Source organism: Anticarsia gemmatalis, chromosome 1 (genome assembly GCF_050436995.1).
Source record: "Anticarsia gemmatalis isolate Benzon Research Colony breed Stoneville strain chromosome 1, ilAntGemm2 primary, whole genome shotgun sequence".
NCBI classification, from domain to species: domain Eukaryota; kingdom Metazoa; phylum Arthropoda; class Insecta; order Lepidoptera; family Erebidae; genus Anticarsia; species Anticarsia gemmatalis.
In genome coordinates, this window is record NC_134745.1 from 4,601,754 (window position 1) to 4,617,541 (window position 15,788).

The 15,788-nt window shown below is 35.8% G+C and overlaps 1 protein-coding gene across 2 annotated transcripts in view; it reads left to right on the forward strand.

Moving 5' to 3' along the window:
• Positions 1–240: 240 nt before the first annotated feature.
• Utx (Utx histone demethylase) overlaps positions 241–15,788 on the forward strand; it is a 30,593-nt gene continuing 15,045 nt past the window's right edge. Inside the window, exons 1-4 of one of the 2 annotated variants that reach the window (XM_076113936.1) lie at positions 241–451; positions 1,469–1,574; positions 2,480–2,588; positions 5,953–6,061. In XM_076113936.1, the coding sequence (XP_075970051.1) occupies positions 387–451; positions 1,469–1,574; positions 2,480–2,588; positions 5,953–6,061 (389 nt within the window). In that variant the 5' untranslated portion in view covers positions 241–386. Of the gene's footprint in view, positions 452–1,468; positions 1,575–2,479; positions 2,589–5,952; positions 6,062–8,554; positions 8,792–15,788 lie in introns of those variants that run through there. The other variant, XM_076113944.1, reaches the window with a different exon arrangement.

Sequence of the window (15,788 nt, forward strand, 5' to 3'; positions counted from 1 at the left end):
TATTGGTCCATAATTATAAATTCAAACAAATAAAACATTCCTATTAAGATTTCATGTACTTAAATATTTTGGGGAGCAGGGACCTGCCATCGACTATTAATTATTATATTTTATTATTTATTTTTCTTGGGAAAACAGAAACCATGCAAATAAAACTAAATCAAATATCCATTTACTAATAATTGAAAATCGATTCAAACTATTGATCGTCGTTTATAGTGGAATCATTTTGATAGATGACGGATCATGTTACGTCACTAGTTCGTATGTAACCGCGCCTTGTTTGCGCGTTAATATTTGTGTAAATTACAGTTTCTGTGTGAAAAATATGTTATAACACTGAAGTTAAAACATTTCTTTACATTCCGGTTACATTTCTTGTAAAAATGGATGAGAAAGAAGAATTGCATCTAACCTCTCCGGAGTTGCAAGTTTTGTCCGAACTTGACAGGTAACTAAAACATTACAATATTTAGTTATTTTTGTTTTCGTTATTCCGTATTCTGTGCCGATGAAATGTTTACCTTGGCTGTTGCATTAATGTATCTTTAAACCTATTTCACTACAATACAACCAAAACAAAAAAAACTTTACGTACCTATGATTTTATGAAAGCTTCGGTTGTACGAGTTTTATAACTTTTACTGTATTTGTAGATTGTGATTGAATAATTGCGCTTATCAACAATTCAGATAATGATTTTGTTTTTAGATTACGTCCAAACATGTTTGTTTTAGCACTACTTTGTTTGTATACATAATGGTTCTTCTATGATGTAAAATATTTTCCTACTTTTATCCCGCTCTTGGAATGGATTAGGTAAATTTTAGAATGTACCAGTATACTTACTTATACTATACACTATATTTTTATTCTTTCATTATATTGTATTTTAAGTATTCATCCCATAAAATGTACACTTAGTACTGGTTATAGTATGACTTTAAACCAGAAATTTAAATATACTCATAATATATAATGAATAACTTAATCTTAATGTATCTACTGTGTTCTACTTAGAATATTGCAGATGAAGAGTCACAAATAAACATAACACATATTCTCATAATTTGTTTTGGTCAAACTTTATAAACATAAAATAGTCTATTAAGTAAAAAAAGTTAGAACATCTTAGTACCTGTCTAGTTCACATAAATTTTCATTTTCAACTTATATATGCTCCTTTGTAGAACTGAGTCTATGTATAAGCAAATGGCACCAACTCTTAGTAACTAGCAAGTCTAGCAACTATTTCAAATACTTTTTACAAAGTTTACTAAATAAAGAATAGTTTGAATGTGAGATTTATGTGTTGGCCAGTTAGTTGACTATAAAACTAGGTCATAATATTTCATATAAACTTTGTACTCTTTATGCTAAGTTTCCATATCTTTATAGTTATTAATCTATTATAAACTATGCAAATCATATTTTTTTATATTTCTCAAATATAATTATTTGATTTCAGCCGACAATTTGGTTTCCTGAAGCTGCGAGGTACTGAACATGGCAGAACTCGAGCACTTGTCCTCAAAGCCGTTAAATATCTTGAGGGCATGCTGGTTCAAGTCAAGGTAATTTAAAATATTTTATTACATGCTTATTGCTTTTATTATATCCTTTATATGGGACTATCATTATTAATGATAGTCCCATATAAAGGAACCTATTGCCATATACCAGACATGTAACCTAACCCTGGGCTACTATTGAAAAATATTCTAGCTACCAAACATGGTAGTTCATTTGTGTTTAATCATTTAAAGTTCATGGTAGTTAGTTGGTGGTTAATTTCTGTAGACTGCCAGATCGGTGGTTGCTATTCATTCAATATAAAATTCATTATATAGTTGTTATGTTAGTTATATTGTAGTATTATAGACTACCTTTTATTGTAGTCAAAGACTTTGTTGTTGATGATAGCTGCAATCAGCTCAGTTGAATACTTTAATTGTATTCTTTCACTATTGCAAAACATGCAAGCAGATACTATGCATATACATTATTATACATATATTATATGCTGATAAAAATAGTCTTAGGCTTTGTATTGTTCACATACAATTGAAATTAATGTAGGTATTATGTGGTTATTTTGTTTTAAAATGTAAAACAGGATTTTATCATACTTCCTGTATTCCCATATAATATTTTTTGGTAAAGTAATGTTATTGTTGAGTTTATAAAAGAATATATATTGTAGTTAATACGTTTTTTATTTCGTTTTAGTTTTAAATATGGATCTTCTCTATACATATTTCCACACACCAGTAATAATATTAATCATATATTTTGATGGACATAACAGCACCACACTAATAACTAACGCACATTAATTCTCCATACATATTATTTTTTAAACAATACACCTAGATTTTTTTACATGGTTATTATAGTTTAGTGCAACTTTTCCTGTATATTTTAAAATTGTAACATAATTATAATTAGTTTGCTAAATATGTATTTTGTCTTGTTACAGGAGGAAGAAAGGGCTTGTTCCCCCGGAGCCAGGAGAGATATCTGCATAGATCCAAAGACATACTGTAAACTAGGACACTTCCATCTATTGTTAGAAGATTATGCCAAAGGTAACAACTCATTCTTTTACATTGCATTGCTTTTGTGCTTACTTTTTTGCTGTTTGTGAGATACTAAATATATGCTTTTATTTGCTTTTGTTGTATTGAAGATGCTTCACAATCTCAAACTAAGCTACAATTAATTGGCATACATGGCATAGATCAGTTTTGCCTAGACAAAGAAATGCGATCCACATGGTCTCAACTGGCTGTGGATCTAAGAACCAATTACTGTAAAGTCTTACAATTACAAGTAACTTAAAACACAATTCATTATGAAAAATATTTATATTATAGAAGAAATGCTAGTTGGTTAACTTTCTTAAATACTAACGTTATTCTATATGATTAACAAAGCATCTCATTTTATTTGAGTCCAACTGATGTATTATCCATTTTCATATGCACTTGCCCAGCATGGTGGACTGAAGGCCTAACCCTTCCTTCATTAGGCCCTTGCCCAGTAGTGGGATGGGAATGGGTTATATTTATTTCTATTATAATAATATATGTTCATTTTCATATAATAGTTATAATAAGTATGAGGTAAAACATCTGAAGTATGCTTGGTGCTGATCGAGTAGCAGTAATTATATTCTATAGGGACAATATTATATTTAGTTAACTTTGCAATTGATGAATACATTTACACGCCGGTACATTCAGATACCTCTATTACAGTCAAGTCAACTATGTTTTATTTCATAAACTTTTATCAGGAATTTGAAATCATATTATTTTAAATGTACCACCGTTTCGGAAAAGCTGACTAGAAGCTGAGAAGAGACTTGGCAGAAGCAACACATTCGTTAGATTTGTTTTCATCGAAATAATCTCTAACAGTGTAATATCCTTTTAAGCTTATTCCGTTTAATTAATAACTTAAATTTAGAATTTGACTAGGGATTTATTTTAGAATCGCACATACTAACCACTGCAGGATTTGCTTATTTTTTTAAGCCTAGTGGCTGGAATTATAAGTTTGTCTTTATTGCGCGTGTTATTGTTGTGTATTTATTACTCACTTTTTTTTAAGTGCGATATTTTTATGTGCGTATATTAAATATTCATAAATATAATGGCTTGCCACCGTCATTATATTTAAATTTATTCCCTTGAGCTTTTCCCTCAGTGAATGTCTACTTCCTAGATTATAAATTGCACGAATAGCCCTTTTCTGCGGCACAAAGATGGTTTGGATGACGGCAACGTTACCCCAGAGTATAATTCCATTGGACATCACACTATGGAAGTCTCTCTGTGTACACAAGAAGTAGTAAATAATTAGATGTTCTATCTGACACATTTTAGATATTGATCATGTTAATAATCCCAGCTTATTATCTTCATAGGTCGGTACAGTTTATGACATGAGTACAAACAAAAAAGGTCTTGAACAACAAATTACAACATTCTTCAGTTCTTGTGTCGCAGATGTAACGTTTGAAAGTAGTAGTTTTACACATTAAAATACCCCGAAACAAAGTTTAGCGTTGTACCTATTTCTAATTATATTAGTAATTTCCTACTGAACGATGTCTTTTACCTTAATCGCTAACTATTTTGTAGACGGGAATTCCCACTTAAATAACAATCCAAACCATTCAGCCTCAATATTATTATAACAATTCAAAACTGTATTATTCAGAAAACTAAATTAGTAAACCGGGAAAGTTTTAGAAGCTAAAGTAGGTACCTAATTTGTCATTAATATTAATATTATTTTGACCCATTTTCCTATACTTTATTTTCCTCAATGCCACTGACGTAATGACTTGATAAAAGTGTAACGTAATAAGAATTACTGTAAATACCTACTACTTGATAAGTATTATGTTATCCTCTGATGACTAATGTTCTTTTTCCCGTCATTTCCAAGAAAACATGTTACGTAAATTGTCACGGGTTTTCGTTGTTTTAATTATTATTTATTCAATATTCATGTTTCACTGGGGTTTTAACTGACATTTTAAGTATAATATAAGGATAAATGCTAATATAGCACTAAAAATTGTAAAATACGTATTCAATTGGGACATAACTATTTAATTTATTTTATTTAGCTGCAAACGTTTATGCTTGTTAAGTTGATTTGTTTACGCATAGGGCGCATAGATGGCGCTGCCGGTACCACGGCCACGGAGTCACGCATTTCTCGTAAAGTAGTAGATTTTTACTGGAAACGAACTGAAAGGGCTTCAGCTCGGTCGTAGTAACATTGACAAAGTTTTCTTGGTAATAAACGTAGGTAGAATGTTTATTCATTTACAGTGCTCCAGTTTCCGGTGACTTGAAGAAATTCTTATCATAAAAATGAACTTTCTTAGAAAATCAAGTTCAAGGTTTACTTGTTACGTTGTATTACTGGTGCTCTTTTAATTTTATGTTATCAGAAGCTTTTGACGTGGGAATTTACGTCAGTAATTTTTGAAGCGTTAACTACACTAATAGAAATAACACACTATTGACTTGGTGTGATGTATAAGAATGTTGATTGTTATTCAAATTGGTATTTGTAAGGATGTTTTGAAGGGGAAGTCGACTGGTTAGACAGGTGCTGTACCTTGTAAGGGCTGCAACAAAAGTATGCGTTATGAGCAGATGGGGCGCCACTAAACGGAAGAACTATTTCGAAATAAGTTTACTCAGTAACACTTGTTATTGAGTTACGAATATGCAAATATTTCATTCAAAACGTTATACATAATCATTGTTGCTTTAAGTAATAATGATTATGTATTTATACAATAATAGTATTTCAACGAGGGCTTACGATTTTGTATCACATTTCTTAGTTACTCATGAAATACCTAAATTGATTTAATAAAGTTTAGTACCTATCTCCCTGTTCATAAGAAATTGGTTGCTTAACTTCATGTTGAATTTTTAAATTAGTGCCATTTAGATATGAGCACGTTTCCCAAATTAACAAGTTACGTTTGTTTTAAGTATCGACACGTTTTTGTGGTATTTATATTCGATTTCCGTGAGTTTTTTTTTTAATAATATATAAGTTTACAAACCATATACCTACGACGACAATATCGACGTTATATTATGCCAAAAACAAGGTATAAAATTATCATCTCCGTACGCACTTGTTTTTGTTCTTATAAAGTCTCTGTCGTCCAAGAAAAGATCCTGTAAGAAGAGTTTTATGTGCTAAAACATGTTTAATGTTTATTCATGAAAATATGACGATACATACCTACCTATATTCATTAGAAAGAAAAACAATATAAACTTCTAATATTATGCTTTCGAATTAATCGTAGATTTAGATCTGCCAGTGCTTTAAATATATTTACGAGCTTTTTGCTCTTGCTGTTCATAATACTTATGATTTTATTTTAACATAATAATTTTATTGCAGCAATGTCGGCATATCAAAAATTCTACGCGTTAGAACCAGATAATTGGAAGGATCCACTGTTCTTGTATGGATTAGGACTCTGCTACTATCACTACAATGCTTTTGAATGGTGAGTTGATATCGCATCCGTTTTATTCATATTTTATTCGCTTCTATAGATATCTACCTAACCAGTTAATTTACCCAGAACCCCACGACGAATAGCTCTAGCAATAAACCCAATTAGCCTCTAACCGTTTACGTCCATTTAAATAATTTTCGGTTCAATTCCTACAAATTATGTTCTATAGTTCAGCTTGTAATAAGCAACGATCGTCTATCCAAAGGTACACCAGTCCTCATAATTTTTGGAAATTATAAAATTAGAGTAATAGGGTTTATTAAAAGCTTGGTAAATAATATATTTTCTTTTTGTTTCATTTCATTTTGGATAGATACTTTTTGTTCACTATAGAACTGGTTGTCTTTGCTTTTTTATTAGTTCGATTGTTAAAACGTGACAGGATTACGTGCGTACATACGTGCACGAATGATATCTATAAGTGCCGTGCCTTTACTGATTAGTGATTAGATTCTATATCAGGATTACTCGTACAAGGTGGTTTTTGATAATGACGTCGATCTATTGCAACATAGTAAATACAACAGTAGTATAAATAATGACACGAATTTTTATATTACATGTTGCTTTTTTTCTGCCGTTAACATTAAGATTAAGACTTGCAAACTCCTATTTAACGATTATAAACTGAATAGTTTATGCGGGATATTTGTGTGATTGTTGTGGTTGTTCTCTTACTTAAAAGTAATCCCAAAATAGCCTAAGTCAATCGTTGATATTTATGACAGTAACACTTACTGAAGCCATCACCAGTTCAAAAATAGTTTTTATATTCTGCCTCCAAAAACTTTTATCGGCGTGTTGTCAAGCATTTTATTTCATTTAAAAATAATAGCCTGTTTTTCGGTAATAAAATGAGTGAAATGCCAATAAACTTGAAAAGATTCTAAACTATTTGTGATCTTTAACAATTTTACTACGCTACCTACATGATCTTATAACTACCTAACTTGCAATTGTTTGTTTTGTTTTTAGCGACAATGGTTCATTCATGTTACTATAGAACACGCCAGCATTTTGTTAACCTTTTTTCCTAACAACCTTATTTTTGTACGAAACAAGAGTTAAAAAAAGTTACACAACATTATGGTAAGAAAGCCCATAATAAAATTATGTAAGGGTGCTGGTTTACAAACAAACTGACATCATAGTCGGTGCCAATTTCTAAGAAGGACAAAATAATCTTGTCGAGTATTGTTTTTGCTTGGTCGTCACTAGGGTGTTTCATAATTTCTTTCTTGCTTAAAATTAAGTTTTGGTTATGAACTTATACGTTATTTAATCATTGGAAGGAAATATTTATCCGTTTTTTTATGTTTACATAACTGAAGTATGTAACGTTTACAAAGAGCTTTATTAAAGATTTTATTAATTCTATGGCTCTCCTGCAATAGCCTTTCTTTTTACCCGTGACTCGGTGACCTTTCACATAATTACATTTCTGGTTTGACCCAAATATGCAAATTTCAGTTTTTTTTTATATTCTTGCGTGTAAGCTGATTAACATCACCTTATAATTTTGCATACCTGCGTTGGTAGTTGTGTACTGATCACAATTCACATGTTATATTAGGATCTGACGGTGTTATTCTCACAATGACATGATTATAGTTACGTAGGTAGGTAGGTATGTAGGAATTGAAAAAGTTTTTAGTGTATTGGAGTAAGACAACGTGGCCATTTTAAATTAAATAAGCTTACACGTGTTTGAAAGTATTGTTCCGTACTTAGAAAGTACTTTTTTCTCTATTACAAATTAAAAACCACAGCATCGTTCGGTTGCGTTAAAAAACGTTAAATACCTACCTGTAGATTTGTTCAAAACATAATCATCTGATCCAGTGGCGATTATCTAAGACAGTAATGTCACTGAACCCTCATGTGAGACGAATTTGCACTTGACCGGTTTATTTAATTGCTGCGAGTTTAGGATTTTACTCGCAGTGATTTTTTATAATTATTGAGAAGTAGGAAGGTTGATGAGCGGTTTCTATGACTTCGTTACATTACAACGAAGGAGTTAAATGTCGCTTCCTATAAAAATATAGTTACCTATATTTTGTCACGTTTATCCGCTCGTACATTAATTTTAACATGATTATTCTTTTTTACCTATACAATACAAATACATGGGAAACTATCAGTATCAATGTAGTGTGTTATGTAAATAGGAATGTTAACGAGCTTTCCATATTTAGTTTCGTCACATACCGGACGGAGCGTCGCACTTTGGGGATGTGTATCTATCTACTCTACAATAATAATTTCGGTCGGTCCAAAAGCACTGCAAGCTGGCTGTAGGTCTCGTCATGTCGACATCGTGATTCGTGATTCACCGGACGTAGGACGAGCGCGGCGCGGGGAGGGGAGCGCTAGGGCCGGCGCGAGCGGGCGGCGCGCGGGGAGCGCAGGGCGCGTCGGCGTAGCGGCGCGCGGCGCGGGACGCGGGACGGTGCACGCTGCAGCGCGAGGTCGTCGCTCGCTCGCGGCGCGTAGTGCCAGTCGGGAGCGGGATGCGGTGACGTAAACTGCATCGGCGCGGGCCGCGACCGTAGTGTAGGACGGGACGTTTCGTTTTCGTATGTACCGTGTGCGTGCGCTGAACCATCCTGTGTGACCGTGTGCTTGTGCTGTTGTCGCTGACGACGTCTCCGCTCTTCACTACGTGGGCCGCTGCGGCCGCACCGGACCATCACGGATCCGAAGATCCCCGAAATGGTGAGTGCGGTCGAAGCTCCCGCTTGTGGTTTGTTTACGTCGACCCTCGCGTCGGCTCTCTCTCTCTACCTGCCGCCCGTATCCCTGCATCGCGTTCGCACGCGACTCTTTCTATTGTGTTTTGTTTCCGAAATGCAGACACCAACGTCGACGACTTCGGACCAGGTCCCGTCGAGAGGTCGCGTTTTTGTTGGTTTGGATGGTTTTTGCATGTTTTTTGTAGAATATTCGCAGGTAGCTCGTCGCAAAATGTTTGCCTCTCATCTGAAGAACGGTAATGCAAGACTATCAGATAAAAAAAAGGAGGGTAAATGTAATGAGGGTGGGCAGTGCGTGCGTTGTTAAGGCTAGTAAATAATGAGTGTTCCGCCGCATAAAATGTAGGTCGGTGGAGTGTGGCCGCAACACTGCCGCACGCGATGTCGAGCCAAAGTGCCTCTCCCTACGACAACACTCGCCAGACCATTGCTAATTTGTTGTTAGCACTGTCAATATCTGTAATCACTAATGTGCTGGTTTTATTTGCCATGACCCTTAAATCTTTTTAGAATTATTTAGAGCAACGAGTCTCCAATTTCGTCGTATTAATATTTTGTGTTCCGGGATGTCCCCTGTTGACATTAGACTTTGTATTATTTTAGTTAACTACTTAACTGTTTCGAAAAGCAATAGACTACATTATTGGATTGGTCAAATGATAGAAGTTCCATGGGTAAAATGATGAGTAAATTATAAATTCGCTGAACTTAATCGTCATGACGGATGCTTAGACCGTCATTGATGACGGTGAGTAAGTCACTTGTCATACAATCACTTGATTTACACAGGAAAATCTGTGAGTCATCAAGTCATGACTGACTGTAATCTGTACTCCGATAGCTTCAAAACGATAATAGGTGGAATTCGCGCACTTTTTGTATTACGTCATTGGTCATTGGACCGGTAGTATGGCCATACTAGTCGGAAATTTAATGAGCCAATGATACCGGACTGGATATTAACTTCCACGCTAAGGAAAAACCGTAACCACTCTTTGTTCCGCTCGGGGGACTTTATTGTTCCAACTTCCTTCTAATTATGGTGTCATTATGACGTGATAAATATTATTCTACCATTTTAGATTTGATCTTTCGTATCAAACTTATAAATTTCATGTAAAAATATTAAAAGGTTACGTTACCTATATTATGATTTATTTTATGATATGTATAGATAACAATATTTTCAATAGTACTCTGCGTTATCTACACGCGATAGATTGGCAAGCGGAATTACGTCCCTGTGCGCGATATCTAGTCACTATGTTTTTATCTCATTCATCAGGCGTATCGTAATAGTTATCACGAATCATATTGGCTATCGGTCGCGGACCGGTCTGCGCATTATCTACGCAACGCCACTAACCGCTTCCAGTAACGGTATTCCACTCTCTGGAGTCCTCTAGCGACTAGACTCGCTAAGCCCGTTTCGCAAACTTGTTCATCGATATGCTCGTCTAGTCCTTTTTTGTATTACCGAGCCGGAAGTATGTTTTCGACGAAATATATAATCGTGAATAGCGTTGCAATCCATGAGTTTATCAAATACAGCATTTACGAAGCACTTTATTCATTTATTCATAAATATTTGGAATGCTAAAGTAATCGTTCGTCGTCAGAAACTCCTGGGTATCGAACAACTTTGATTTTATATTCATAATTATTGCGTATTGTGTTATTTCCCCTCAAGTATGAGGCAGTTGTTCCTTTACATTATGTAAACGATGGTCAGCTGCTAGGTAATGTGGGAATTATGTGGCTAGCTAATGTCAGGTCGTTTAGTATCGATAGTGATGTGGTAATAAATGCTATGTAATTGTTAGAGCAGCTTGCGGTGGCGCGTGCCAGGGGCAGGTGCTCGCCGGCTGCTACCACACCTGTCACGACATCAGCTGCTCCTTAAGCTAGTTATTACATGTCCTACCGTAAGAATAGTGTATCCGCTACAAAGTCTGTTACACAACAACAATATAACAGCCGCCACCGACACTAACTTAAAAGTTCATACAACAACATACACGTACCTATTATCATTCTTCATTATCTTGGCGTGTACAAATGTGTCCTCTACCACATAGTCCACTCTTATTTACAGCTTGTCTTACTAATTAACACACGTGTTTATTAGGCATTATATTTTTTTTATCTAATGGTAGGTACCTACCTTAATCAGTTTTAATTTTTTTCTTGTGGATTGATTGATAGATAGAACAGTTCTTTGTGTAGCGGTAATGCGGTGAAGTGGCGATATAGGTAACTTGGTTTGCTGATAATATTGTTATGCGTTTTACTACGCGTTTCGTAGTAAATATACAGGCTATGCGTAGAAAGCGATAAAATTTCCCAACATGTTTGCCCGCTCGCTAGTTTACGCTGTAATTGCATTCGGTAGTTAATTTCACCGTTGCCGGTAAACTTTCCGGTAGTCCCGACGATGAGGACGTGTCTCATGCCAGTTAGTTACTACTTACATGTAGTGATTTTCCCAAAATTGTATCTGAAGTAAGATTATTTGAATAGGTTGCTTGTATTATGTTTACTCACGTGTAACTGAGCGGAAGTTTTATTAGGGCCAGTTGGACGCGTTGTGGCAGCGGTACAGAGCATACCGTTTAAGTGCATGAGAGTACTTGCCATATACTGATGATATTGTCTGTAAACTATTTCAATTCCTATAAATCGTTCTAGAAATTATATATAGAAAATTAGGTGTATTTAACATAGGTCCCCTTGTTCATTTAATATATTGGTATGAATAAAACATAACAGGTGACCCGATTCTTATCTATCTGTCAGATTAATCCATTTAACTGGATACATCGTCTTGTAATCTATAGGTTTAATAAATAAAGTATTTATTTTAGAAATGTACCTACGTAACATATAACCACTAGGTAAGCCGCGTGAAAATGATTACATCACAATTCACAATGATGTTATTATTTTTACACGTGATGTGAGACTAGTCGCGTGGTTTGTTGAATACCGCATAGCAACAGAGCTGCGGAGAAACCGGAATTTGACGGCGTTTCTCATGCTATCTTAGAATATTATGTGAAGTTACTGCCAAAGAACGTAGCGGTATACCTACGCATATAGTTTTATCTATGTAAATGAACTGGCAACACGACTAACAAGTATTAGTTGCGCAGTATAAAGTACGCGGTCTCCGACCCTAGTCTACGAATGCATCTATGCCGTGTTAGAGATGTGCGGGCGGGGCATAACCTCTTCGCCCTTCGTCCCTCTCCGTGCGCCGCGTCACGTACGCATGGGCCCTTTCACGCACAGGGAGGGAAACTCTGGCGAGGGGCCGCGCGCGCACCGCCACCGATACTGTCGAGGCGCCTCTATCGAGTCGCCGAAAACCGTATGCATTATTAGCTCTCCCCCTACACCCATCCCCGAACGGGCTCACTCTGCCCGCCCGCAGCCCGGCGCGTTTCAGACGCCTAGCACCTTTGCAGCCATCTCCCCATCCCCCTGTCCCGTCTCGTCGACGACTTTGTGATTTAACCGAGACGCCCTTCTCCCGTGACGTAACGATTAAGTGTACTTATATTTTTTCTAAATCTAGGTCACGGCTCGGCTAAGAGCAGGGTGAATGTAGTGATGACGGCGCGCGGTCGTCGACACTAACGGATCGCTATTTATACCTGCTGCGTAGTGCACCGGAACTCGCTCGGTGCATTCGCTGCATCCGCGCCACCCGCCTCCGCCCTGTCAATGACCCCGTCACCAACATTCGGTTCCTACATCATTAACTAAACTTACAAAATACATTTGGTTGGGTTGAAACAGAAAAAACTTCTTAATCCTTACTAATGTCACGTAGATGTCAACATGTTCATAATTCTCTTACAAAGTTACAATAGTTGTAGGGCCGAGGGCGTGCGTTGCGAAAGGCTCTGTGGCAAGCGGGTGCCCTTCGGCTTTGTTCGAGTTACGTAAGTACACCCGCCCACATCTGTAGGGCAACCACCCACACAGGGCATGAACTATGTCAAGCAGCCTGTCCTAGTTTCAACCTTCACAACACTTTTTACGCTCCGTATAAAAGAACACTATCTTAAACTGTTTTTTCTACGTGATGAGTTCTGTTTATCAAAGTTTATATAAATGAATACTTTAAATTTCTCTATATTGAATACCTACTGGCTACATGGTATTTTATATTTATAGAGAAATTAGAATACCTACCCATCTCACATTTATCTTTTCAAGACTTATTTTCTGGCTCAAGAAAGAGGATGCAACTTATACAGTTGCATGTTATTTCTTGAGCCTTCTTCTTATTCTTCTTGCCTCTTCATTTTAATGTATCTATTTATATTGGGAATATTGATGGATTATTTTTTCATCCATCATCAATTTTATTTATTTATATTTGATATTAAAATATATTTCCCCTAATATCATTGAATTACATTATATTTACTGAATATTCCTGTAAACTGGAAACGTACGCGTTGTTCATCATAGTAATTTTATTGGGTTAGGTACTAATTATTCAAGTAATACAAACGATATCATTGTGATTACTTTACTTAAATGATCACCTAATTTTGATAAATTCTCCTTTTTTTTCTATTGTGTCTCGGTCAAAACGTTTCGGTTATAAACGGTGTTCTTTTCAATCGGTTGTTGAATATAACAAATCGTTCATTTGTAGATACAAGGAAATACACTGTACATGTTACAATTGTTCAGCATAGTCGACCGGCTGTTGCTAGGTCTGCGAGAATTCGCAGTGTCGATCCGCGAGCGATGTCCGCCGTGGAATTTCCGCGAAAAAAGCCATACGTCACTACACGTCACAGCAGTGGGGCGGGCGCGGCGTAACGTCACGCCTGCAAGGCCGCGCCTGAGTAAGCACCACTGTAGCTTTTGTTTACAACACTATTGACACTACTGACTAATATGGTCGTGAGTGACATAATACTTGATACACTTTTTTATAAACTCCACGTAGGTACATTTATTATTTTCTTATTCTTTTATTGTCTCGCCTTAACCGTTAATGTTAACGATACTATAGTTGACATTCCTTATTCACATGCACGTTAAATATTTGAATAGATGTTATCAAAATTATTCTAAAAACGTTTTATGCCCCTTACATAGATGTATAATCGTTAATCCTGGTTGGTAATTCTCAATATGATGGTTTTTCCTAGTAAAGTGTTATAATAGTGTATCGTTAAATATGTCGATCACGTCGTTTTCGTTTCCAAATGTTTATTCGTCAACTATCGTGCGTTACGTAAATTACTATTACGTAGTTCACACTTGGTATGTTGTGAGCAGATAACAATAGTAAATTAGGTTTATTAACGTCAATATGCGCGTTAAGTAGTTACTTGGTCGCATGCTGATATGCTTTTAGTTATTACATCCGCTCCACAATAATGAACGAATATACTTTATTATTTCACATAATTAACTTAAAATATTTAACTTTTTGCGTACATAGGCAGGACTTCTGCTACGTTATTGAAAGATATGAGAAGTAAAACGCCCTCGCAAACCGTGGATTTCTCTTCAACAGCACGTTCGTCTAAAATTATTGTATGTGTTATCTATATCTAGGTGGATTAAAATAGCTAAATGTAAAAGAGTTCTTGGAATCGCCCCAATCGTTTTTCATCTCATGTAAACAAATAAACAAACTCACATTCTCTTCGAATAACAGGTAGTATTTACATCAATGAATAGGTACTGGGAAACATCCATTTATTTTTTTCCCAATGTCTAGTAATAAACTTGCTGTTTTATTTGTAGTTATCCAGCATATTTTGAATTCCTTCATCGATAAAGCTTTGCATTTGATTAAAATTATAATGTAATGCGTATTACTATACAATGAAATATTGCTTTGCCCTTATGCATGATGGCAGGCTACTCAACTGCTAAAATATGCACAAGCATGCTTGATAATTATGCGTGAAAACATTTATCGGATTTACTTATGCAGCCGATCGCGATGGGATCTGTTGGGCAATTAATTTGAAAAGTTCTTCACGTTATTAATGACTCAAATGGAATCAGTAGCACTTCTGTTTATTCAGATTCGTTTCTAGCTATCGACTATAAAGAATGGAATTTAGAAAGGTTTTAAGCATTCCTGGTTCATAAATTGTATTGCAAGCAGCGTGATATTGTGCATTAGTATAACACTTTCATTAAGCCATTAGGCGGTGCAGAATTATTCCGCGGATATTATTTCACTTTCTCAGTACCAGTTAATCGTCCCTATGAAAGGTCAAAGCAAGTGAACACACCCTATCCTGTGCAAGTACTGGGGATTCGCAAGAAAGCAGTTTTCTAAACTAGCTTTATTCTTATGCAAACTTTCAACAGTTCCGATTGCCATTTGCATCGGCAGGCGCTATCAACTAAGTATTGCCATTGAATAATCTGAGGCTTCAATTATAGATATGTTTTCTATATATTGAGATAAGTACATGCTCAATTGAGATTTTTCACTTATTCGTAAAATAAGTTTGAATATATTATGTATTGGTATACAAGTCAGGAATAAATTGCCCTTCTTTGAGTGCCAGCACACATCGTTATCTTGGTAGTCTGATATCGATGTACGAAAGTTGGTTTCTCTTTGCGCTAGAGATTTACCCATGCCATGTTATACCTCACGGTATGTTAGAAATAACATGTTACGCTCACGTGCATACCAGCACGCATAATTATCAAGAAACCGAGTTATTCTCACGGATGTCGATCTGTACTTACAATTTAGTCGTCACTTCGTTGGTACAATGGGCATTAGAATTAGAAAGCGTCCGGTGACCGCAAAAAGGTAGCATTCGAAAGGGCTCGGAGCTTGCGAGATTGTATTACGTCACTATTGAACGATAACCATGGTACCCCTGCTTCAATAATGCGTTGGGGAGCGCTCGCTATCGACTAGTAATGTGCTTCGTGCGTGTCGCACCGAATCC